This window comes from Corvus kubaryi, unplaced genomic scaffold (assembly GCF_017639235.1).
Source record: "Corvus kubaryi isolate FWS band 111438036 unplaced genomic scaffold, C.kubaryi_AGA036_p1.0 37398, whole genome shotgun sequence".
Lineage (NCBI taxonomy): Eukaryota > Metazoa > Chordata > Aves > Passeriformes > Corvidae > Corvus > Corvus kubaryi.
In genome coordinates this window covers 46,013,155-46,036,989 of record NW_024581137.1, presented here as the reverse complement: position 1 = coordinate 46,036,989, position 23,835 = coordinate 46,013,155, and the positions used below count along the sequence as shown (strand labels likewise).

The 23,835-nt window shown below is 39.2% G+C and overlaps 1 protein-coding gene across 5 annotated transcripts in view; it reads right to left on the bottom strand.

Annotated features, from left to right (window-relative positions):
- CCNY (cyclin Y) overlaps nucleotides 1-23,835 on the bottom strand; it is a 123,117-nt gene that overhangs the window by 10,356 nt on the left and 88,926 nt on the right. For all 5 annotated transcript variants that reach the window (XM_042042898.1, XM_042042899.1, XM_042042900.1 and 2 more), the window contains 5 exons: nucleotides 19,877-19,977; nucleotides 16,776-16,811; nucleotides 12,906-12,963; nucleotides 12,687-12,806; nucleotides 1,514-1,680 (listed from right to left, as the gene is read on the bottom strand). In XM_042042898.1, coding sequence (XP_041898832.1) covers nucleotides 1,514-1,680; nucleotides 12,687-12,806; nucleotides 12,906-12,963; nucleotides 16,776-16,811; nucleotides 19,877-19,977 — 482 coding nt within the window. The remainder of the gene's footprint in view (nucleotides 1-1,513; nucleotides 1,681-12,686; nucleotides 12,807-12,905; nucleotides 12,964-16,775; nucleotides 16,812-19,876; nucleotides 19,978-23,835) is intronic.

The window sequence follows — 23,835 nt, the reverse complement described above, 5'->3', positions numbered from 1 at the left end:
CCCAGAAAGGTCTGCTTGGTGTTTTGCAAGATACACTTATGCTGAATGATTCACAACAATTGAAGATTTTGACCTAGAGCTCTTTTGCCTTACTAATACAATGAAAGGCCCTGTCTTGCTTAGAGCCAGACACTTCAAAATCATCCTACTGTACTGTCCCAACTACCTGAAAAATAAGAAAGAAAAAAAAAATCCACCACACTGCAGATAGGAGGAAAACAAAATTTGGAAAAAATGACAGCAGGAATATAAGCATCAGGATCTTTGCTGGGGGATTCATGTGTAGCCCTAAACACCAAGGCCATGAACTAGATCACCAAGTACATATAGAGAGCTCAGGTTCCCCAAAGGCTTCTGGGTTTGCACTTTGTGAGAACTCTAAAATCTTTTAAGGACAGGGTAAGAAGCTAAAAACCTTGAGGACAAGGACTCATCACAGTTTGGCTTAGGGAATGTGCAGTGCAGAAAGGGGCCAGTGTAAGCACGGGTCTGCCATGTGTATATTGGTGTTATATAGCTCCAGTGCAACTTCTAACAGCAGCACCATCACATGTGTTTGTCAGAAACAATAACCTCTTTTTTTTGTTTCTTTTCACACCGCCTTCAAGAAAAGCCCTGAGAATTAACAATTTCAAACCTCACATTTATAACCATTCCTGATTAATACTGTCATATGGCACAGTCAAACCTGTGACTCTGCTTCAAGCTGTTCAGCACTTCAGCTCATGTCCCAGCTTCAGGAATACTTTAAAAACACCCAGATTTGCCTTGGAGAAGAAGTGAATGGAAGGAGACCCTTACTGCTACTGAATGTTCAAAAAGCATGAGAAAAGAATCAAGAGAAAAGTAACTTTGCAAAATCACTTAGTTTCCACTCAAATAGTTAAGGAAGCATCAGCAAATTATTCTGCATGGAATAATACTGCACACAGAAATGTGAAGAGCCTGATTTTGGTTCTTGTCCATCCTATCTCCTCCTTTTATTTTGGAAACCTCATTCTGTCTGGATTTTTAACATCTTGAAAACTAATTCTGCAGGATACCGGGGGAAAAACCTCAAAACCCAAAAGCATCAATTTTAAATAATGGCAATAAATAACTAGGTGATCATCTATAGGTCAGTAAGATAATTTCCTTTCCTGCCTTACATCCTCTCCTGTCTACATCTGTATGGAGAATTAGCATGACAGTAAATGATGCCAAAGTGAAAACATGCAGGCTCACTGGATATGGGGATTTTTGTCAAACCATACATTTAAATATTCTGCAGATCTGTTTTCATTACTGTGCATGAATATCCAGTGGTAAAATACACTTCAACCAGAAAACAAGAATAATTCATGCCTTCTATGTAAGCAGCTGTCAAGCAGGCCTCATGCCATCTATCGGCATTCACCACATATAGACACAACACAAATATACAAACTTCACATAATTTATGAAGGAACTTCCCGTCACCCTCACAGACACAGATCTTGGCATTCATTGACAAAGATAAACAAACTGCACTCACATGTCTTCGACCGTGATATCCTTCAGGATCTGGCAGTAATCCACATTCCACACTGCCTGGTCGTCCCAAACTTTAGATGCCAGAAGAATTGCCCCCAGTACTATTCGCTTCCAGTTTGCTGGACAAATATCTATCTCTGCATAAGTTAAAAGTCTTTCAAGATATACCTGGGGAAATACATCAAAAGCAAGACTTGATCTGTTTTGCTGTTAAGTAGAAATGAAAACTATTCCCATTCCAGTAATTCTAAGACAGTAATCTACTTTCAAGATTCTTTTTATTATAAAAGTTGCCGTTTTGAATACACATGTTAATGCCAGCCTCAAAATTGGATGTGATAAATCCACTTCATTGGCCTTTGCCTTCTAATCCTATTACCCATTTCAAGAGGCCAGACACCAGACTCCTAAATACACCATTTCTTCTTTAGCTGTGATTTCCCCCTGCCTGTCATCTTAAAGCTGAAGAAAACATTAACATTATCTTATAATACTGTAAAACAAAATACCAGTAATTGTTCAAAAATTTGTTTTCCTTCTTAAGGAAGGCAAATTGTTATTTAAGCACAAAATTCCAAATTATGTGTCAGGCCCATTACTAAAGATGAAGTTTGACTTTTTTCTCAAAGGATCACTCTGAAAAGACTTTGATGCACAAAATCTGGTATTGTGAGACATCAAACACAAAGCTCAGTAAGAAGGTGACACATGGATCTCCCCAGCATCTGCACTACCTGGGGGTTCTGTGTAAAAGGTTGTATTTTGCTTTCCAGGCAGCCTGTGTAAACAAGCCCCTTATATTCTATATCGCACAAAGCAACTTGTCGATTTTGCAAGCAAAACTGCTCCTCGGATTATGAAAATACAGCATTCCCTGGTGTCATCCCTGGGAAGCAAAAAACTCCTTTAAAGCAATACACTAATGCAGGGAGCTTCACAAGTAGAGAGCATATGGAAATTGTAATATTATGCCACTCAAATTAGCACATAAACTTAATTTGCTTCACATCAGTGCAGAATTTGACTCTCTACTCTTAATGCAAACCTTTTAAATCTCAACTTTTCACATTCAGTTTTAGTGAATTGAATGAATACTCCACATTTATAGACATATAAAGCATACAAAAATCAGAAAATTTATCCTTTCTTTTGTGCAGCTCTAGCTTAGAAAGAGAGAGAAAAGAAAGAAAGAGAGAGAAAAGAAAAACAACTAAGGATTTTGTGGAGGCTGAAATTCAAAGGCACTTAGAGAAGAAAACGTAAACAGGTAAGAATTATATTGCAAGGGAAGACATAGAATCATAGAATAGTCTGGCTTGGAAGGACCTTTAAAAGCTGTCTAGTTTCAACCCTCCTGTCATGGGCTTTCACTAGACCAGATTGCTCAGAGCCCCATCCAACCTGGCCTTGAACACTTCCAGGGATGGGGCATCTACTTCTCTGGGCAACCTGTTCCAGTGCCTCACCACCTTCACAGTAAAGAATTTCTTCCTAACACGTAATCTAACCTTTTTCAGGTTAAAGCCATTTACCTTGTCCTACCACTAAAAACCCACTAAAAAGTTCCTCTCCAGCTTTCCTGTAAACCTCCTTTAAGTACTGGAAGGCTGCTGCAAGGTATCCCCAGCGCCTTCTCTTCTTCAGGCTGAACAGCCCCAACCCTCTCAGCCCATCATAGGAGAGGTGCTCCAGCCCTCTGATCAGCTTCATCACCCTCCTCTGGAATTGCTCCAGCTGATCCATGCCCTTCTTATGTTGGAGACCCCAAAACTGTACGAGGCACTCAGGTGGGGCCTCAGGTGAGCAGAGTAGAGGAACAGAATCCCATCCCTCACCTGCTGCCCATAGTGCTTTGGATGCAGCCCGGGACACGTATGGCTTTCTGGGCTGTGAGAGCACACTGCCAGGCCACGTCCCGCTCCCACCCCTCAAACCAACACCCCCAGTTCTTCTCAGCAGGGCTGCTCTCAAGCCATCCTCTGTCCAGCCTGTATTTTGTGCTTGGGATTGCCCTGACCCACACGCAGGACCTTTCCAGTTGGCCTTGTTGAACATCATGAGTACTGCACAGGCCAGCCTCTCAAGCCTGTCAAGGTCCACCTGCATGGTAGATGAAATTACACCTCAGTAAAAAAGCAGCATAAATTTGCCACTATTTTCCCACTAGCACATACTTGAGAAATCAGAATTAAAAATTAAATAGGAGCTTGATAAGACACTATTCCTATACCACCTCATTACCATATTGATGCATCTTCCAATAGCACATTGAGGGTTGTGAATAATCACTCTTGCTTCCTTGGTGATAACTTGGGCTTGACTCCAGATACACTTTTTGCTGGAACAAGGCTCTTTATCACCCTTCTATAAAACTGAGGATGATAAACAGCTCTCCATGAGAAAGGCACTTAGTGTAGCTTTCAACTCCTTTCTTCAACATGCCTTAAATGAGCATTTTATTTTGTTCACTTGCTGTGGCCTCCTTGACTCAGTCTTGGGTTTTAAGTATATGTGTTCAAGTAAGAGAAGACAGAGAAGGAACAAAATTTCTTGCAGCAAACACTTATAAAAGTTTCATAAGGTCCTCGGCCAGTGTGAGAACTCACTGTAATCTAGGATTTGTGACATCATCAGTGTATCTTTGGGAGACATTAGTGTAGGTCTTCAACTTTTAATCAAGCTCACTCAGCTACACACACAGCCTTTCTTCTAGCTCTCCCTACTTCTCTCTCCCAGAGAGAACCCACTGATTGCAGATAGGGAAATTAAAGCAGAGAGGAAAGGCTGGTACATACTCAGGCTCTCGCTCTGCTGATGTAGAGCAACCTCGTAACAGCAGCACGCACAGAGTCAAGTGAGCTCTGTCTCCAATGTAAATGTGAGTTCATTATTCCTGACAAATGGAGCTGGTTTCATTTCAGAGCATTTCAATATACAAGGCCCTAGCAGGACACAGCCCATGATGGGACATCACAGTAGGACAGGTAGAGGCTGCCATGCACTCACTACTGCAGGGGGTGCTTCTGGCTGATGCAAAGATGTGCTGAATCAGGAGAGACTTTTGGAGAAGGGCCAGGTGGCTCTCAGCCTGTTTGAAGAGGAAGGCTGGAGGGGTGGTTAATCACTACGCTACTCATCCCAAACAAACTCATGGCTGGTGGGAGAACTCCACCTGCTTCTGCTGGCAGAAGCCAGTGAATCTTCCCACACACACAGGCAAGCATGCTCCACCTCATTTAAAAAAAAAAAGACTGAAAATGTTGGCCCTGTAATGGTAAATGTGAGATATGGAAATACCATTTGTATGCAATTATGTCTACACATCGAACAGTGCTTTAAACACAGGGGTCATTTTCTTAAATATAGAGTTTGGATCAAACAGACCAGGATTTTGAGTGTACTATGTGGTTCAGTGTATTTGTCTCTTGTAATGAATTCCACTGGCCTAATTTTCAAAAGCAAAACACTTTCTACATCTTCTTTAGAACTAGCTGCTATGAAGTCATGTAATAAACCTGAATTTTAAAAGGTCACAGTAGAAAAGGATATTGCAACTCGCATCCCAGAACACTGGAATAAAATGGCTTTTATGTCAAAAGACAAAAAATGCAGAAGAAACAGTGTAAGAAACGTTCTTTTTCTTTTTTTTTTTAATAACATAAGTCTAAGAACCATCTCTCTTCTTGATTATTTTGGCAGGTGTTCTTTTACAGAACTAGAACTAAAGAGCTTTTAGTGTCTAGAGGTTAAAATATTATTTGCCTCCACCAACTTTTAACAGCTGTATCCATGCTCTCGAATGGAACTAAAGCTTAAAACAAATTGAAGCTGTTACACTATTGTTACTTTTTTTCGATTTGCTTCATTCTTTGCAGTGTCTGAAAGTAAGCTTTTGTGGCAAAACTTTTCAGTACTTCTCTATTAAACCTTCAAAAGCTGAACTCCCAAGAGACTCAGATTTGTTCTGCCTTAATTTAACAACTAGTTCTGCTCAAACACTTTCATAGCATCCAAGAGCCATCTTCATCACATTTATCATTGCCCACTTAGTTCTATGACCGTACATATAGATCTTTTCTTACAGAATGATAACAAGACTACTTATACAGATTAAAGTGATGTGACACGAGCAAAAACTTTCAGTGGTTTCAGTCAAACAACACATCCTTCTGAATTCTTTCCAGGTTGCAAAGAACAAATACAACTCAGTGTTACTAACAACAATGCTACAATATTCAAAACTCATTTGTACCATAATTCAAATCCTAGCTGAAATGAAAATACAATTCTGACTGGGGAAAATGCCAATGGCCATTGGTCTGTCAATACATTTTTATTTACAAATTCAATACCTCAGAGTCTGGTACCTCCATTACTAGTCTACATTCTGCATTTGGGAATGAACCACATGATTTTACAAGACTCTCAGTCTAACAAGCTTTGATGGACAACAGTTGCACCTCATTGGACACATTTTAATAACTAAGCACACATCAGAAGACACACTGCACAGAGTTAAGATTTCAGAAGAGCAATATTGCATTATTATTTTCCATCTCTTCCCACAGACTAACACCAAGATTTCCCAGTGACTGACCTTTATACTTGGACTATCAGCAAATCATTATTTAATCATAAGTGGAACCAATTTGGTGATTTGCCTCTGTTAAAAATTCATTTATCTGAATGAAAGAGGATTTATTTCTACTAATTAAATAAAATTACCACTCCATGGGTATAGATAATCCCAAATTGGCTGGAAGTTCAGTGAACTCTGGAGAGGTTTATTAGCTTAGATGTAGCACCACAGGAATGTAGTTCAATGGCTTCCAAAGCCATTTCAGGTCCAGCAGAAGTACAGCACTGATTTGTTTCAGCACATATCTTCAGCTCTTAAATCTGCCAGACCTGAAACAACTCCATGCTGACCTAGTTTGGACACCTCTGATCTTGACTCTCAGGACCTGGACTTGCAGTGGCGTGGTGGAGAACAGCATTAGGCCATCTATTATAACCACTACTCCTGGGGGGGTTTTTTATCCAAACACAGAACTATAACATGGCACAAACTATCAGGATCAGCAACAGTATCCAAGATCCAGCAGTGTTGCTCCAGCAGGGCCACTGCTGAGCTTGAACTAATCCCCAGGGTGGTTATTTGCAGATGGGTGAATCCATCCCGGTCTTCCCAAGTTTTTAATGTAACTAACCACAGGATCCAGTGTTGTCCCAGTTACCCAAGACGTCAGGCTCCCCATGATCCTGGATAGTAGAGTGCTGGTTACACAACATCCCAATCAACAGAACATAAATCGTTTGAAGAAACTGAAAACTAAAGAGAGCACCGAAGAGTTCAGTTTTAATTAGTGTGAAACAGCATCTCATGTTTCCCATCTCAGAGGATATTATAGCCGACTTTGGACATTATATAACATATTCGAGTAGAAAGAAAAATTAAAATACTGGAGAAGGTTTCTTTCTCTTTTTTCCCCTCTTCAGGAGGATATATAACAAATATGAAAGTGTCAAATAATTTCATTTCAATATTTCACAATCACAAGAACAACTCATATTTTTTAAAAAGCTACGGGGTTCTTATAAAAGTCTTGCTTCTTTTTGTTACTTCATCTTGAAGCTGTTCAACATTAACTTCCAATACTCCACTGATACCTCTTATCACATTGGAGTTGTAGCCTAAGCACTAAAAATACAATTGTTCTTTTTTTAGGCTTCCCTAAAACAACGGAGAAGGTTTTCTGTGGAGGTTATGAAGTTTCCGTTCTCAGAGAAACTCAGAACTCAACTGGTCAGGCCCTGATCAGCCTGGTTGTGCTTTGAGAAAAGGCCAAACCAGACATGACCCCTAGAAGTCCCTTCCAACCGAAATTATTATGCAATTGTAGTTGTATGCAGTACTAGAATTTCCTGTGGTGCCACAAGTAGAGGTCAGGAGTTGCATGTTGCCCCCAGGGAAGCTGACTGGGAGTCTCAGCACATTCAAGCGAAGAGCAATCACTGAGGAATGTCACTGGCATTACTAGAATAATTCTGAATTTTGAGGCAGCAGCAGGAGCAAAGCAGTCTCTTCTCCCATGTGGCTTTTACATGGCTTTATGTCAAATTCTATCTCTTATTTTACCAATAAAACTCTAGTGGCTTAAATTGTTTCTCACTTGATTTAAATTGACAGAAAGGAGACAGTGGCTTTGCTATTTTAAATACTACAATTGAGAATCTACCAATTAACCTGTATTTGCAAACACCTCATTCCCTCCATCACCAGGTAACCCATACTGTAAGTTGCAGCAGCACAGAGTAACTAACAAAGATATTTCCATCCCAACATATTATGGAGAAATACAGAGTCATCTCTCTTTAATGAGAAAACTTCAGTGTGTCACAATGCCTTGAAATTAAAATGATATCTTTATGGAAAAGATTATAATTGGCAGTGGGTCTCAGACAGCCAAATCACGGCTCTAATCCAATCACTAAACTGCCATATGCTCTGTTCTAAGCAATCAGCCAGTTCCCTACCACGACTCTCCAGAAATAACCGCGGTTTGCAATTGCCCAGCTGGGCATTTAAAATGTTCTACAAAGGTCTGGTGCCACCCATTTGGTGGAAAAGGACATCACATCATTGTGGTCCTTGCTAATTCATCCCATTTTTATTTCTGAGACCAAATGTTGAAAGTAAGTAACAAAAGCAGTCACAGAACTATGAAAAAAGGTGAGCATTATAGACATTTATAGGAAGCACTAATGGAACTGAGAGAAAAGTCAGACATCTCCAGGTTTGCCCCCTAATTTACTCATTTTAAGACAAATATCCATAATCCATGTAAAATGCACTCGAACTGTTAGGCAACATGGACTTTCCAATCTAAAACTGGGATCAGTATTCGTTCTTTGCCCATACAGGAGCCCAAGAGGCATCAGCAAACAGACACCCACTCTTCAAATGTCCTCTTATCTTGCATTTAAAAAGAGTTCCCTCCCAATCCCCACCTTAAATGTCCTCTTTTCATTTAGTGCATATCCCAGCAACTCTAAGGCAAGAATTGACTAAAGAGATGTGTAAGTATTAACTGATAATTATTCATGTGTTGAACATTACACTGTAGTGAAAATATAAGAATAGCCCTAAAACCAGATGTCAGAATCTGATCCCTTGTCCCACCAGAGCCCAGATCACAGGTTCCTCCTGGCCTCCTCCAGAGCGTACCCTGAGCCATGTCCAGCTGCCAAGGGGCTCAGGACTGACAGCACAGGTCGAGGGACCTTCTCTCTACACCTTGGAGACCTTCTTCTGATGTGGCCACCTCCCCAGGAATGCCTGAAGAACAGGACAAAGGTGGACACCAACAATACTGGATACACACAACTCTCCTCACGGGTTCCTTACACAAGACAGAGCCTGGCTTCACTGCCTGGCCTTGCCCACACCCAGCCACACTCAGGCTGCCTCACAGTCACAGCAGGCAACAACCACTGCTTTGGATTGTACTCCAAGGTCTTCAGGGAAACCTGCATCTTCCACCAGCCACATAAAGGTTGGTAGTTACACTGGGCCAGCTGAAAAGGACCTCTGCAGATCAAGTGTCTCTATGGACTCTGGACACCTTTTGTGTTTTCCTTTCCTTTTAAACAAGTGTCAGATTTTTTATACATCAACTGAAATACACTTTTTTAATAAGGTATTTTACCAGCATTCCAAGGTAAAAATATCCTAGTGAAAGGAAATCAATAAAAAACTTACTCTATCCCTCCAAACACACAGAAAACAAAATTCTTCTCAAATAAAATAATTTTCACAACACAGCTCAGCAGTCTCTCTACCTAGTTGCTGAAAATGTGACCGAAGAATACAGAAAGAACTCAGGAACATCTGGCTGGATTAATTAAATCCCTATTTTTCATAAGGAGAATTTATTCTTACTTACTTCAAATTTCAAATTCCCCAATATCCAATCCCCTCAGTCACAGTATGAACTTTGTAAGGTATTTCAAAAGCGTGCTCCTCTGCACTTCTCAGAATAATTCAGCTCATGTACTATATGTATTTACATATCACTGTGTCTGATCTGCCTACAGCATACAGACCCCACATATCTGCAAATGCTAAATGTGTCCCCTCTGAAACTACTATGGACACAGAAGTATATTAAAAGAGTCTTAAATTTGGCCTATTTGCAAAAAACTCAGAAAGTCGTGCCAAGGCAAAGCAGAAAACTTGGACCATTCTGCTCTTCAGGTCTAGTTCATAGGATTGTTTTCACAGAACAAAAGAACAAAGCATAAATATTTAGTTCTCCTGACATGCAAACACTCTATTGTTTTCCTGTTCGTATGGGTAACACTCCTGTTCACATTTTTATTTGCCATCCAATTAGTAGATTAACACAAGTACAGCTTCCCACCTCTGCACCAGAGGAGACACTGAAGAGGAGACAGGCATTTCTCAGTTTTAGTAAAGGTGGGAATACTCCGGGGCAAGAGAGACTTTTCTCAGTAAGTCAGGTCACAGAATACAGTTATGCTGTTCACTGAGATTAGAACCACTGTTTGCAAGCTTTGAATTGGCAAAATAATTCTTAAAACTAATTTTATTCTTAAGGTATTCTTTTATAAATAAATAATGTGAATTAGTATTTAATTGTTTCAACCTGAGATTTTAATTTTCCACCTATCAGTATGGGAAATCTCTTGGCACCTCTGAAGGCTGTGTGAAAATTAAATTTTTTGTTTAATTATAAATTGGTTTTGCTGTAATAGTGGAGGCTTTAATTGAAGTATTTTAATTAAGTGCTTGAAGCCACACAATGTCGGCTTTTTGCTGCAGAACAGCTTACCTCAGAGTCTAGAGTTTCACACTTACTCAGCTCCTGTACTGAACACAGACTGCTGTACAGACTCATTGTTACTGCTGCTTTTACCTGGTTAATGCATGTACCAAGACAAACAGTGGGTGCATTCAACCACACACTTTGGACCACGTTAATAATGTGGGCAGCAAAATGGGGTGCTTAGAACTGTTTAAAAATAATTAGAGTGAGTGAAAGAAAGATAAGGCTGTAGCATCTTATTCAAAATGTCTGATCCCCACACTTCCTGCCTTCTGGCAACCCTCCCAGGAGGAGCAAGTGGCAGACAGGGCTGTCAGATTGCTCTCTGACGGACAGCCACACTACAGCAAAACATAAGCTCCAGCAGGGAATGCTGATCTCTTCTTCTCCAGACAGGATATCAAAACTGAAAGCACTTGCAAGCTTCATAAACAGCAGTATCAACATTATTAAGATTTCAGGAGTGTGGGAAGGGGGAAAGGGTCGATTGCTTTTTCAGAGATTAGTTTCCACATATGAGTGTTTCAAAAACAACACAATCTGTGTCTGGGGCCCCTCCTGATGACACAAACAATTAAAGAAATGGGATCTAGAAGTACAGAGGAAACTGAGAATAGCAGCAGCAGGATTTCGTACTTGTAAAACACTATGTGAAAACTCTGAAGGTTTCTGAAAAGAGGGGCCAGGCAGGTGTTATTATCCTGACAACACAGGCAAGAATAGCAGAATGGTAAACACTGATCACCTGCACCAAATCTATCCATAAACATTTGCGTGGCTATAATACATTTTCCTGTTACCACTGTACTGGGTAAAAAAAAACAAGCCACCTAAGTTTTCAAGCACGAACAACTATGGAAACTGCTTCTGCAATATAACAAATTAACTAAAAACATTTATACTTCATTGGAGATCACACCAAAAGAGTTACTTGCACGGAAACCACACAAGAACCAGAAGAGGCAAGGAAGTAGTTATATAAGACTTGTGGGAAAGAACTTTCCATATATTGCAGTAACAGAAAGGTAATGCTATTAAAAAAAGAAAAAAAAAAAGCCCCCTTCCTTTCTATTAAACAGTGACTGATCAAATAACCTAAGATCGAATAACAGATAAATACAACAAGGTAATTGGCAGTGGATTAATTAAATTACAGAAGAACATACTGATTCACACAACAGATCTTGTCTCCAGCAGAAAACACTTAGGAAGAGAAGGAAGAAGGACAAGCACCTAGTACAATTATGCAAAAGAGACGGGCAAAATGTCATTTCAGAAAAAAAATGGCTGCATCAAGCAACTAGGTAGAGTAATACTACAAAATGTAAGGGTGGAGCACTGTAGGGTGTTTCTTGCCCTATTTCTCTCATATTCCTGTTCTTTACTGGCTAGTACAATTCATTCTGACTGTCTGAAGGAGAAAAGCCTGCCAACTAATCTTGGAAGCCAAGGGAAATAGATTAACAGAGGAAATGAGTAGGTCTGGGCTTCAAAATCCACCTTCTCCAATTTCCCCTTCTTCCATCTAAAATGCATAACTAAGCTGTTATGAAACCACATGTTGTAGTGGTAAAAAACCATTTTGTTATTTTAAAATCTCTGAGTGAAGAACATGGCCAAAATTGTGACTGAAACCTGAAGACGCTTGTCAGAATTGGCAGGATATAAATTTCAAGAAAATTAAGAAATTCCCAGCTGGTGGAGATCACTTTAGCTCTTTTAATCCACATTGCTATGCTGATCCACACCAGCTGAAAATTTGAACCTTCTTTTGTGTTGTTCTATTTTTAAGTAGCTAAACTTCAGACTTGAGTATAATTGTTCACTCCCATGACAAGTATAGTGGAAGCAGAAGAGAGCCAGCATGTCCCAGTCACTCACTGAATCCTTCATGTGCCTGTCAATTCTTATTAGTGCTATCAAATTACCTACAGCTGTTCCCAAGTCTCTGCTGGGAGCTACAGGGATACACAGCAAACCCCCCGAAAGTTGAAGCCTTTCTGCTTTTAACATTCTCTCATGTTCAGACCACCTATGCCACCTACATTTACTCTGAGCCACCGTCGTGGCCTGTAATACTCTCACTCCTGAGGGCAGGACCCCAGGTTTTGTGTCACATGTTAACCCAATCTCTTCTTCCATCACTTACTCTACCCATGAAAATTAACTGTGGCATCTCTTTCCATTAAGAAATTTCCTTGGTCTCCATAGTGAGAAAAAATTTCCTGGCAGCACCTAGATCTATTAAATCATACAAACCCAACTTAACCTTTGAGAACAAAACTGGGTCTGTCAGCTGGCTGATGTCATCCCTCAGACACTCACCAGGGTGACAATGGCACATTCAGCAGTCAGTTGAGCAGCACTGAACAACGTCCGGACAAAGCGGTAAATCTGTTTCTGCTCCGGGTCATGTTTGTCATAGTCTGGTGGCACTTCGGATTTCTAAGGAAGAAACACTTCCAAATAGGTGACTGAAACAAAACGAAGCAGACAGAAAAAAGACAGTTCACATGAAAGGGAAGGAGAGGCAGATGAACTTACCGAAAGGGGATGAAGATTTTCATCAAAAATATCTAAGAGCATTCTTCCGTCTGTGTCCCTAAAAAGTATTAAAACCAAAGCACCGTCATTATCTGAAAAACACAGCACACAACCCTCATAGACACAAGTGCACCATGAAAACTCCAACAACTCCACATGCTGTGGGGTGCTCAGAAACACTGATGAAATGTGATTTTCAAATAGAAGTTGGACCTATTCTGCCATAAGGCTCTCATGTAATATGGAATTCCCATTACAAAGCATGCTAAAACACTCAGCTTTCAGAGCCCGAGATACAAAACTGTTGTACTCATTATTGTGAGGCTTAAGAAGTACTACTACAAACTTGTGATAAAATCAGCACAGCTTACTCTCCTCCTTTTAACTTAATCGTGTCCACCCCTGCAATCTCTTAACTCCTCTTCCTCCTTTATTACCAACATTGTAAATGCTTAATAATACGCAATGCTGTTTTTACAGTAATCTTTTAGTTAATACACACATACTTCACTTTTAATTTATTTAGAAAACCCTATCATAGTAATGATTTCTGCAAGCCAAAAGAAGCATATATAAAAAAAAATCAGACAAAATAATATTCCTATTCATTGGTTTATTAGACATTTCTCTGAAATCCCTGTAGCTCAATATCAGCATGCATGTTGATGCAACTTTACAAGCCTAACATCCAGGATGCAATATAAGATTTTTGCTGCATGTAACTTTGGCAAGGACACTAACAAACACAAAAGCAAGGGGTATAACTGTATCAGTTAGAACTGGCACTTTCTGGACAGATGCATCCATGTGACCTACTTATTACAATCCCATCTTTATTTTTAGCATCCCTGGTACTCTGATCATACAGTTCTTAAGAAACAAACCACTGAATGTATTTTCTATCTTTACTCAGCAGCATGTGTCTCTTAGAGCATGTGAACCACAAGTTTTACAGTGGATTCATGTCTGCAAAATGCATTTATTAGCAGCTAACATTTAAACCTCAACATCTGAAGGTGTCATCTTTTCTACTAAAATGGGGGCTAACACTGGAAATAACACATTTGTAAATACAAAAAAAGAGAGGAGTACCTAAATTAAAACAAACACACACAAAAAAAACAAACGTGGACTGGGGTAATTACTAGAAAATTCCTATCAGCAAGGATTTTAGGGTAGACTCTTTTACGCCTACCTAAAAAAGCCAATATCTTTATGCAGAAGTAGTCTCCCTGACACGATTGGTGTGCTACAGTAAACTATGGCACTTCACAATGCTAACAGAAATAATTTCCTATTTTATTTCTTCAGGTAGTAGCTGCTGTATGCTATGAAGTCACATCTGGCTGCCCTCAAAAATCTATTTAAATAAAACACTAGAGAGGTTTTTGTCTTCACTACAATTCACACTGTACTCTTTCAAAAATGGACCATCTACTGATTACCCAAGCATTCTTTATGGTTAGTTTTCTGGGGTTTATTTTATTTTATTTCTTAAGCAAATTAAAAAAAAATGCTTATGCATTCCTTCAAAAACAAGATGGGTGTTGTTTTGTATCACTTGTTGAATAGCTAAGACAACAAAACATGCAGAAAACTGATCAGTGTAATCATGATAGGAGACACTGGGAAAGGGAGGAATGATAACTAGAATGTTACAATCAAATTAGATGTGAGAAACGTGTGAAGAAATACTATATTTCATGTATAGCTTCTCCAAAAAATTAGATTGGTGAGAGTTTGAAATACTAGGAAGTAATTTCGTTTTAAGTCTCCTATGCAGGAGAATAGGACCAACTAAATACTGTCTAAAAAGAATTCTTCTCAGGAAAAGCAGATGCTTGACTCATTTTCTGTCAAAATGAACCCTGAGTCTAGGAGTCACAGTGGTTTCACACTCCCCATCCCCCATAATGAACAAAAATCTCCCACATACGTCAGCAACTTCCTTTTTGCCTACAATTGCAGGAAACAGAACATATGCTTTGCTCTTGCTGTTTCAGCAGCAAGCACAACTGAGTGCTGTTATCACATTGTCCCTCCATTCCCAAATGAGAAACAACCCAAGACCCAACAGTTGTTTCACATCCCTCATTGACACATGGCAGCCTGGCTCCAGCATCACTGCTGGGACCCTCTGTCCCAAGTGCAGGCACAGCACTTCCCCACCCCAGGCACATTCCAGGGAAAGCAGCAGCAATCCGTTTCCTGAATAAATCACCTCTCCATCCCAAAAGTGAAAGGACAGATAGCAACTTTCCCAAGAAGGTAACAGTCAGAATGGATTTGTTTTCAAGATTCTGATGCAGGACTCTATTTTTATAAAGGTTTGGTCTCTCTGTCTACCAGTTGTAGGTCAAATTTACATCAACCTCTGCAAGCCCATGAATGGGCATAATTTACTGCTGACAGGGATCAGCTCCATGGCAATCAGCACAAAGAAGTCTGGCATACTGGATGCCTTTTGCTCTGGATTCTTCCTGCTCACTTCTGAGCTCCTACTGAGGTTTCTTACCCTTTGTAGTCTCTAATGTGCCCCATTCTCTCAAGCCTTTTACTCAGCTGCCATGGTACTTAGCAGAGCACTTAATAATTTATTTCCACAAAACTTTGGAGTCTGATTATCTTTGAGATCTCTATTATTTAGTCAAGCATAGCAAAAATTGACTAGTTAACCAAACTAATCCAGGGACCATGGAAAAAAGGGGGGAAAAGGAACCACAGATGGATAAACAAGTAATCCAAGCATGACCACTCATGCCTTATTTCCTGGTAAATGAGATTAAAAGTTCAAGAGAAGGTTTCACTCCAACTTTCGCTTTATATATTGCCACATTTCAGTCCAAGGCCCACTGATGTCTTGGAAAGTCTTCTAAGAGCTTTCAGCGGGAATCAAGCCCTAAGCCTTTCTCCCCTTGTGCACATTTAAAGGTTTCTCTTAAGATGTCAGCCTTGTCTCATAAGTGTGATGGGTTCCAGTGACCTGAACCATGGTCCTGATTGACTTACCAGCTGAACTTTAAACTCATGAGTAATTCCTTTTGTACTAGCGGGACTTCTTATGGTCCAGAAGGAAAAACGTCTAAGTGGCTTGGTAAATCAAGATCTAAGCCAAGTTCTCTGAAAAGGCCAATTGAAAAAGCATGGACACAAAAGTCGCTTAAAATATTTATGCAATCTCTCCTTAGAAATGTCAGGAAATATTATTCTAGGATACTGTGACATATCATGAGGACAGGGAATTTAAGATATGAAAGCACAATTCAACATGAAGAAAGCTCATTTATGTGCCAAGTTAGTTTTTAGAGAACCTTTTTTCTATTCAATTTCAATCAACTTGACTGAGCAGAGATCTAAAACATACTAGACCGGAAGAGATAAGCCAGGACCTGCTCTGTTTCTGAGGCATCTTGAATTACATCTGTTCACAATGTTATTCTTCCTGTCTAATTCATGGGTTTTATTTCAAAATCCATGAGCTAACTGATCACCGATATGCGCAGTTAACTTTACAAAGGTGCAGCTAAAAATATAAAACTGAAAGACACTATTCAGATTTCTGTATACATAATTGCAACATATGCAACAATGCAAAAGTGCCCAATGCACACAACACTGAATCATCAGAGCATTTAAATGTTGAGCTGTACTTCCAGATTTTTATGGTAGTTAATCCTCTAATTTTAATTTTTCTATATAAAATAATATATATATAGAAAATGTGTGTGTTTCTTATCCCTAGCATGGCAATTAAGAAAACTACTACCCAAAAACATTTTGGAAGAAATAAAATATGGATTTTTAGGGTTTGAGCAGTTCACTTGTTTCAATAAAAGATATTTTCAGTGCAAGATTCCATTATTCACATACCTGTTTTTGATGTGGTAATATATTGCAAGAGCTACACTGTAAAGAAAAATACAGAGTTAATATCTCAGGACTGTCATATATATATGTTTCTGTCATATTACATATAAATTTAAAACCTAGCACAAAGCATGATGAACAGTATATGGTCAACAGCCTATATTCTTTTGTTCACTCTTGGATACCAGGAAAACTGCTATAAACAGCCAATTTTATAATATTTGTTTTGCACACTCCATGCTTTTTACTAGTAATTAAGTACTTTACAATTTTGAAACATGATATTTCACATATCACGTTGCACATACTTTCCATTTAATGCCCTACTCCACTAAACTCAACAGTTTAACTCCTACTGACTTCCAAGGTTGAAGACAAAGCACCACAGGCATCGGACATTCTCTTCAGTTTTGCTAATGCTGCCAGGTTAACATGAAATGTTTTAATCACCATTGGCTTACAATTGTGTATTTAAATCCAGTAGCTTGTGTCTGGCTTTACGTAGCTGCTCAAACAGCAGACTCAAATACCATGCTCCTACAGTTTTATGGCATCAAGTTACTTATTTTAACTCAGGAAAGACGACTCCCAGAATAACTTACTGCATTATGCATTTCCCCTACTCTCAACCACACACCAAAGCACCCCCGTTCATCTTTTGCACACAGACAAAAAATGTCCCTCTATTCACAGAAAGTTAAGATTTTGATTACATACACAACTAACTGATCTCATTCACATTTGAGATAGAAGAAAATTAAAGCATGGATTTTTATGGTTATCCTACAGTTTCCAACTCAAAACTCATGCTTTATTCACAATACATTTTTATTGAAGGATGAAGCTAAGCCAGCATTCTCCCTACTTACTGCAGCAGCATAAAACCAATCTAAGCTAAATGGGAAAGAGGATGGAGGAGGGAATTCACTCTTTCTCTTTGCAGACAATTTGTTTCGTCAGTGATTCGCTGTAAGATGCTTATGTCTTATACTGATGCAAAATCCCCCTCTTTTCTTTTCCCTAAAAGACCTTTTAAGAGTCAATTGGTTTCTCTCTAATTCTGTTCCAGAATTTTTACATGAAAACTGAGATACTGAATGTTAGGAAAACAATATGTTAGAGCTAAAACATTAGCAGAATTTTAAATTATTTCAGGTTTGGTTGGGGCTTTTTTTTTGAACAGCCATATAGTAGAAAATATCTTTCTCAGTTGAAAGTAAATATATTTTACTAAATTTGTATGAGCTTTTACCTGGTTGCATGAGAAGTTTTTAATCATAAATGTTTTTTAAATTTGACTTTTTTCTATAGATATATATTTAAGGAATCAAGAGATACTGTGTACCATGGACATTTAAAGGCCACAGTCATTACTGAACACAAGAAAAACCCACATTTATGAATGAATTTGATTTAACTGAAAGCTATTCACAAAATGAATTAGTCCTAAAATTTAATTTTAAATTATGCCCCTAGAAACACACCTGAAACTCCAGTTCACTTTATGAAAGCAGATGCAAGAATCTACATGCACAGCTCTGTTTGGTGCCCATATGGTTGCCTTTGTAACAAAATGTCAAATTAAGTTTAGAAAATATTTACTCTTTAGAAATCTGTATCAGAATCTGAAAGTCTCTCAGGGCTGTAACAGAATACCTCACCCAAGTTTCATTCTACCTTTCATACACTAGTTCAGCTGACACTAAGTGTGCAGCACTGATGCTAATGATGCAGCTTTCCATCGCCCTACCCCAGCCACCCCTCCTGCTGCAGATGCTGCAGTGGATACAGTAATATTTTAAACACATCAGTGCATAACATGACACAGAAGAGATAAATGAGCTGAGTAAAATGCCTCCCTCTTAGAGTTACCTATGTGCAATTGTCATTTTCCTGCAGAGACTGCAAGGTGTGGGGAAAGAAATGAAGTTATACTACAAAAGCAATAATCCTACTATCTCCTCATCCTTCAACTTGTTAAATGTGCAGCCAGACAGAAGATGCAGAGACTTTGTGTGCCAGAGTCCAGCTTCTCACCCTCTGTAGTCCCTTTTCAAGCCCTCTGACCCTTGGCAGCTTCCAACCCCTCCCAGGCTGGCAGCCTGGCCTTAGCCCAGCATGACTCCCACTTGATCCCAGCACCGGCTCTTCCAGCTCTTCTGCTCCCCACAGCTCTGCCCACCGCCATGCACCCGAGTCTCTCCCAAACACACCCCACCACCAGCTCATCCTTCTGTGTCCTCCTTCACAAGGCTGCTGCCAGCCACTGTGACCCCCCTGAAAATGCTTCTTGGCTGCTGCAGCTGAACCCATCTCTTCTTCCCATGAGCAGCGGCAGTTCTGATGCAAAAGGGGACCCAAAACTCACCCAAAAGGCTGCACACTCTGCATACAAAGGATTTTAGAGTAGAAGAGTACGAGATTCAAGGAGGAAAAAAACCTAAACACCTCAGAAATGAAAACTGCTTTTCAAGTGTTAATCAGAACTATTTTTAAGTTACTAGTGACAGAAACCTGAAGAAAAGCAAGACTATATTCCAGGCAGAAAGAGCTGACAAGGAATCAGGCACCAATTTAACTACAAAACCTTTCTCCTCTCCCCTCTTTTTCCTTTAACAGAAAAATTAAGGACTGTCTTAGTGACCAACATTACAAACTCCTTTGGATGTATTAGACTGAATAGATTTGTCTCTCATGTAAACATCTCTGCATCAGAGATGCTAACTTAATAAATTTTTGCAATTGCATACACTAAGGTAACCAGCCTACGGACAACTCAAGAGAGGCTATCACCACCATTAACAAAGAGTATAAAATGCCTGAGCATTTGGTCTCTATTTTCCCCTTACTGTACAAAATGTAAAGAACAATACTCCACAAATACCGGTTTCCTTTCTCTCCAAAAGTAAAAAGGCACCAGTGAAACTTGAAGTGCACATCTGAGACATCACCCAGTAACTCTGGAGCATGACTAATTAAATAAATTTATTACTTCAAAAACTAAAACCTTTGAAGCTTGCTTAGTAATGGTTCAGAAATATGTATACATAAATACACACATAAAATGTAAGTTCTAGCAAAAATACATAAATTGTAAAACCCACCATTTGATGGTATACTTGAGGTTTGGTTGACTGACTGTGCTGTCATCCAGGAAAATAGTGGAGCAGGAACTGTACTTCCTTCTCAACTGCCCAGGAGGATGCTATGAAAAACATGCAAAAGAACAATGGCAATTATGTAATACCAAAGCATTTTTTTGGGGAAATGTAAGAATTTTAAAAAGACAAATTTCTGTCTCTCATAATGACGCACACAGTAATGTGAGCACATTTTGAAGCAGTTCAGAAAGTTCAGAAATAATTAACAGTGCAAAAGTCACAACAATCCCTGCCTGAGATTTGCTAATGCTTTCAAATCCCAAATGCCCTGCGTCCCTCCTTTCCCAAAACCATGCAAAAATTTTTCTGCAGGCTTACTCAAATACATACATACACTTGGAATGCGAAGATGAACAAGACCTATATTTCTGCCCTCATTCCAAAAGAGTAAATGGAAGAGTAAAAAAGAAATTGTGTTAGCAAAGAAGATTGGTTTACCAACAGATATAAAACCATGCTTGCAGAAAAAAAAAACATTTAAAACCCTCAAAAGAGCTCCTAAGAGAATGAAGTAGGGGAAAGAGGTCTTTCCAGCAGAGCTACTAAATTAATAAGGAGAATTCCAAAACAGTAATTCATCAATAATAGATTGTTATCAGAAAGGAAGAAAACTGATCAAAGGACAGAAGAAACGTATATAAGCAAATCTTAAAAAGTCTCTTAAGAGAAAAGGTTTTCAATATATTTCAATCATTTTTCTGCACTACCATAGAAAAACATTGGAAAATTCAGCCAAAAAAACTGTCATTTGACAACACTACTTATTTCTGAACATTTTTTGCTGGGAGGGCTTCTCCTTCAGCCGTTTAGAGTAGCCAGCACTCCACCAGTTTAGAGAGAACAGTTTCACCACATCACCTAATAGCTATCACAGTGCTTAATCCTCTTTGATTTTATCTTTGCTTATTCCATCTACACTAGCAAATAACTTGACCAAGAACCTCTGTCAGGAAAGTTAAGACCAGTCAAATTACACATTTAACTCACAACAGAATAGGTTTAAAATTCACATTGACATGGAAATTTTGTCTTACAATTAATGTTGTTTCCAGTGTTTCAGTGGAGAGACCAGTGTCAATGCCATCAGCGGAATTTACAGGTATTTACCAGCTCAGGGCAACTGAGTATCCTGTGACTCCTACCTCAGTACATCTTGCCCTGCCCAATTTCCAAAACAGCCATCATTACCAACGCCAGCACTCATCAGCTCAGTAATGCTCCACTTTCCACAGGCAGCTGACTTCTTAACAGCACTCATTACACAGACAGACAGACAGACTCCTGGCAAAATCTACACACATCTAAGTCATCTGTCTGTATTTCCCAGCTATGAGTGAGAAAACATACAAAGTCTTCTGTTAATTGAAAAAAAAACCCCCAACATTATCTGAAGCTGTCACAGTTGTAGGAACATTATGTTCAAATTATCTGAAAGCTTACCAACAAATTCTATCAAGGTCCTTCACTTGACCAATAAAATTGTTGGCTGAACTGCTTTTCTTGGAAGTGAAAAGGTTTACTGAGAAAATGAAAAATACACCTTTTCAAAAATCCGCCAGGACTTTGGAAAGGTACTTTGGAAGCTGACAATACATCTACCTTCCAGGCTATTGTATGTTAAGCAAGGCAACAAAGAGAAAAATCAGATGCGTTGTGAATATTAATGCCATAAAATTTATTATCTAGCATTGATGCATCCACAGAGAATTACTAGGGGAGTGGTGATCCATAGCTCTTATTCTACCACAGTTTAGTTTAAATATCTGCATTAGTCTGTTGAGTACCTTCTCTAGGCATGATAAAGGCAAAGCAACTTAAAAACAGCAAAAATGAGACTCTAGTGGCTGGGGAAAAAATGGGAGATATGCAGACATCTCAGCGTTGTTATTAAAAAAAAAACAACACATGGAAAGTTTTCTTTCTGCATGGTAAGTGTCAACATGTTTTAAAGGTTTAGATAAAATTTAAGATAAATATACTGGATTCATTCAAGGGAAGCACAATTAAAAAACAGAAAACAACTCTGTAGCAACACCACTATCAGATTTAAATATTCTTATGTAAACAGCACTCTAACATTCAACACACATCAATAATAAGAGCAACACACCTTATTTCTGAAACTACCACATCACAGAACTCTTCTTGGATTTTCAGCCCACATCACACTTCATTAGGCTTGGAGCTTTTCACATTTCAGGAAAATACGTGGTGTCTCGTGCCTCACTTTCTGTTCACAACAACTTGGCAGGAAGGAGCACCTCTCCCAGTCAGAAGAATGGTGCCAAGTATAAACCTACACCCTCAGGTAAATATTCACACACCTGTGCCATGTGAACAAGTGACCTGTTGGGAGATCAACGTTCCCAGCTTCTACTCTGATGTTCAACTGCAGCCATATGATGCAGCAGGTAACAGATTTTTTGCCTTTTCCAAATTGCTGGAAAAGGCCCTCACTTTCATATTTTATCTTGACTAAGCTGGGAGGCAGCTGACGTCCCACAGTTCAGTCAGACTTTTATGAGCCCCCATAAAATGAAGCACAGGAACCTTCTCTATCCTAGCAAAGGACAAAAGAGGTTTCTGAGCATCAGCTCAGTATTCAGCACTGTCCAAAAGACAAACTCCCTTCTGTGTCCATTTCAATGGGGTAAGTCTGTGACCAAAATTGTACAGGAGCTTAATGCCTTTGTATTTCAAATCCATCACAGCTGACCACAAAAATTCTCCCATTTAGACAATTCAAAGAGGCTCTAATTAAGAAAAATCAGAAGAGCTGAGAACGACTATAGAGCTTTTGGAGAAATTAGCCAAATCCTCTAATGAGCTCCTTCTAAGGTTCTATCCCACCATAAGGCTGACGTGGGGAAAAGGATAGACTGGTACAGCTCCTTTTGTAAATCTTCATATACAAATACGAGCATAGGATACATGAGGAGCCTTGACAAGCTCTGCTATTGCAAATATTTACAAACTCAAAGCACCTCACTGACATGAAGCGGAATTCACTTTACATGTATTTTGAGTAGCCACAGTACTATTTCTGTACCCAAGCTGAGATTCCGTAGATGCCATGCCTCTCAACTTCAGCAAGACTTCCAGCTTCATCTCACATAAAATTCCCAAAGGGCAAACCAAGGAAAATATGGCAGGTAAAAACTACTTGGAAAATTATAATCTGGTTACCCAGGGATCACTTTCAGATTGGAAGGCTGAAGTAAGGGACATTCCACAGAGGTCTGGTCTACTCCATATAAAATACTGAGCAGTAACTTTGATCACAGTTTCAAGGTATTTTTTATTGAATTTGCAGCTGACATTAACTTGCAGAGGACATGTTTCTAAAAAAAAAAAAAAAAAAAAGGAATATATCAATAGAATTTGTAGTTACTATGTATGCAACAGGGTAGAGCACCCATCCACTCTGCTCAGCTGGAATTTTATGTCCAGCTTTGGACACTGTATTTCAAGAAAGATTAATTTATTTCAGAGACTCTGGAGGATAGAGAAGTAATATCAATCAGAGATTTGAAAACCCTGATTTACAAGGAAAAGCTGGCAGGCTGGAAAGGTTTTCTCCAGGAACAAAGCAAAAATAATGGCCTTAAGTCATGTTGAATTGAGTTCCAAAGAAGAGGACGCTGTTCTCCATGACCATTGTGGATGGGATAAGAAGGAGCAGGCTTACATTAAACTATGGAAAATTAAGATTGGACATGAAAGTGAGAGAAGTCGATGGCAAAAAAATCTCAAGCCACCACCTTTTTCTAATAGCAGCTATAGCTTAAGTGACTTGAGCAGTGATAGAATCTCCATCACTGAAAGTTGTAAAGAAGAGGTAAAACAAACATATGCCAGGAATAGCTTAGATGCAGGCTTCTGCTCCTAGACAAGAAACCAGA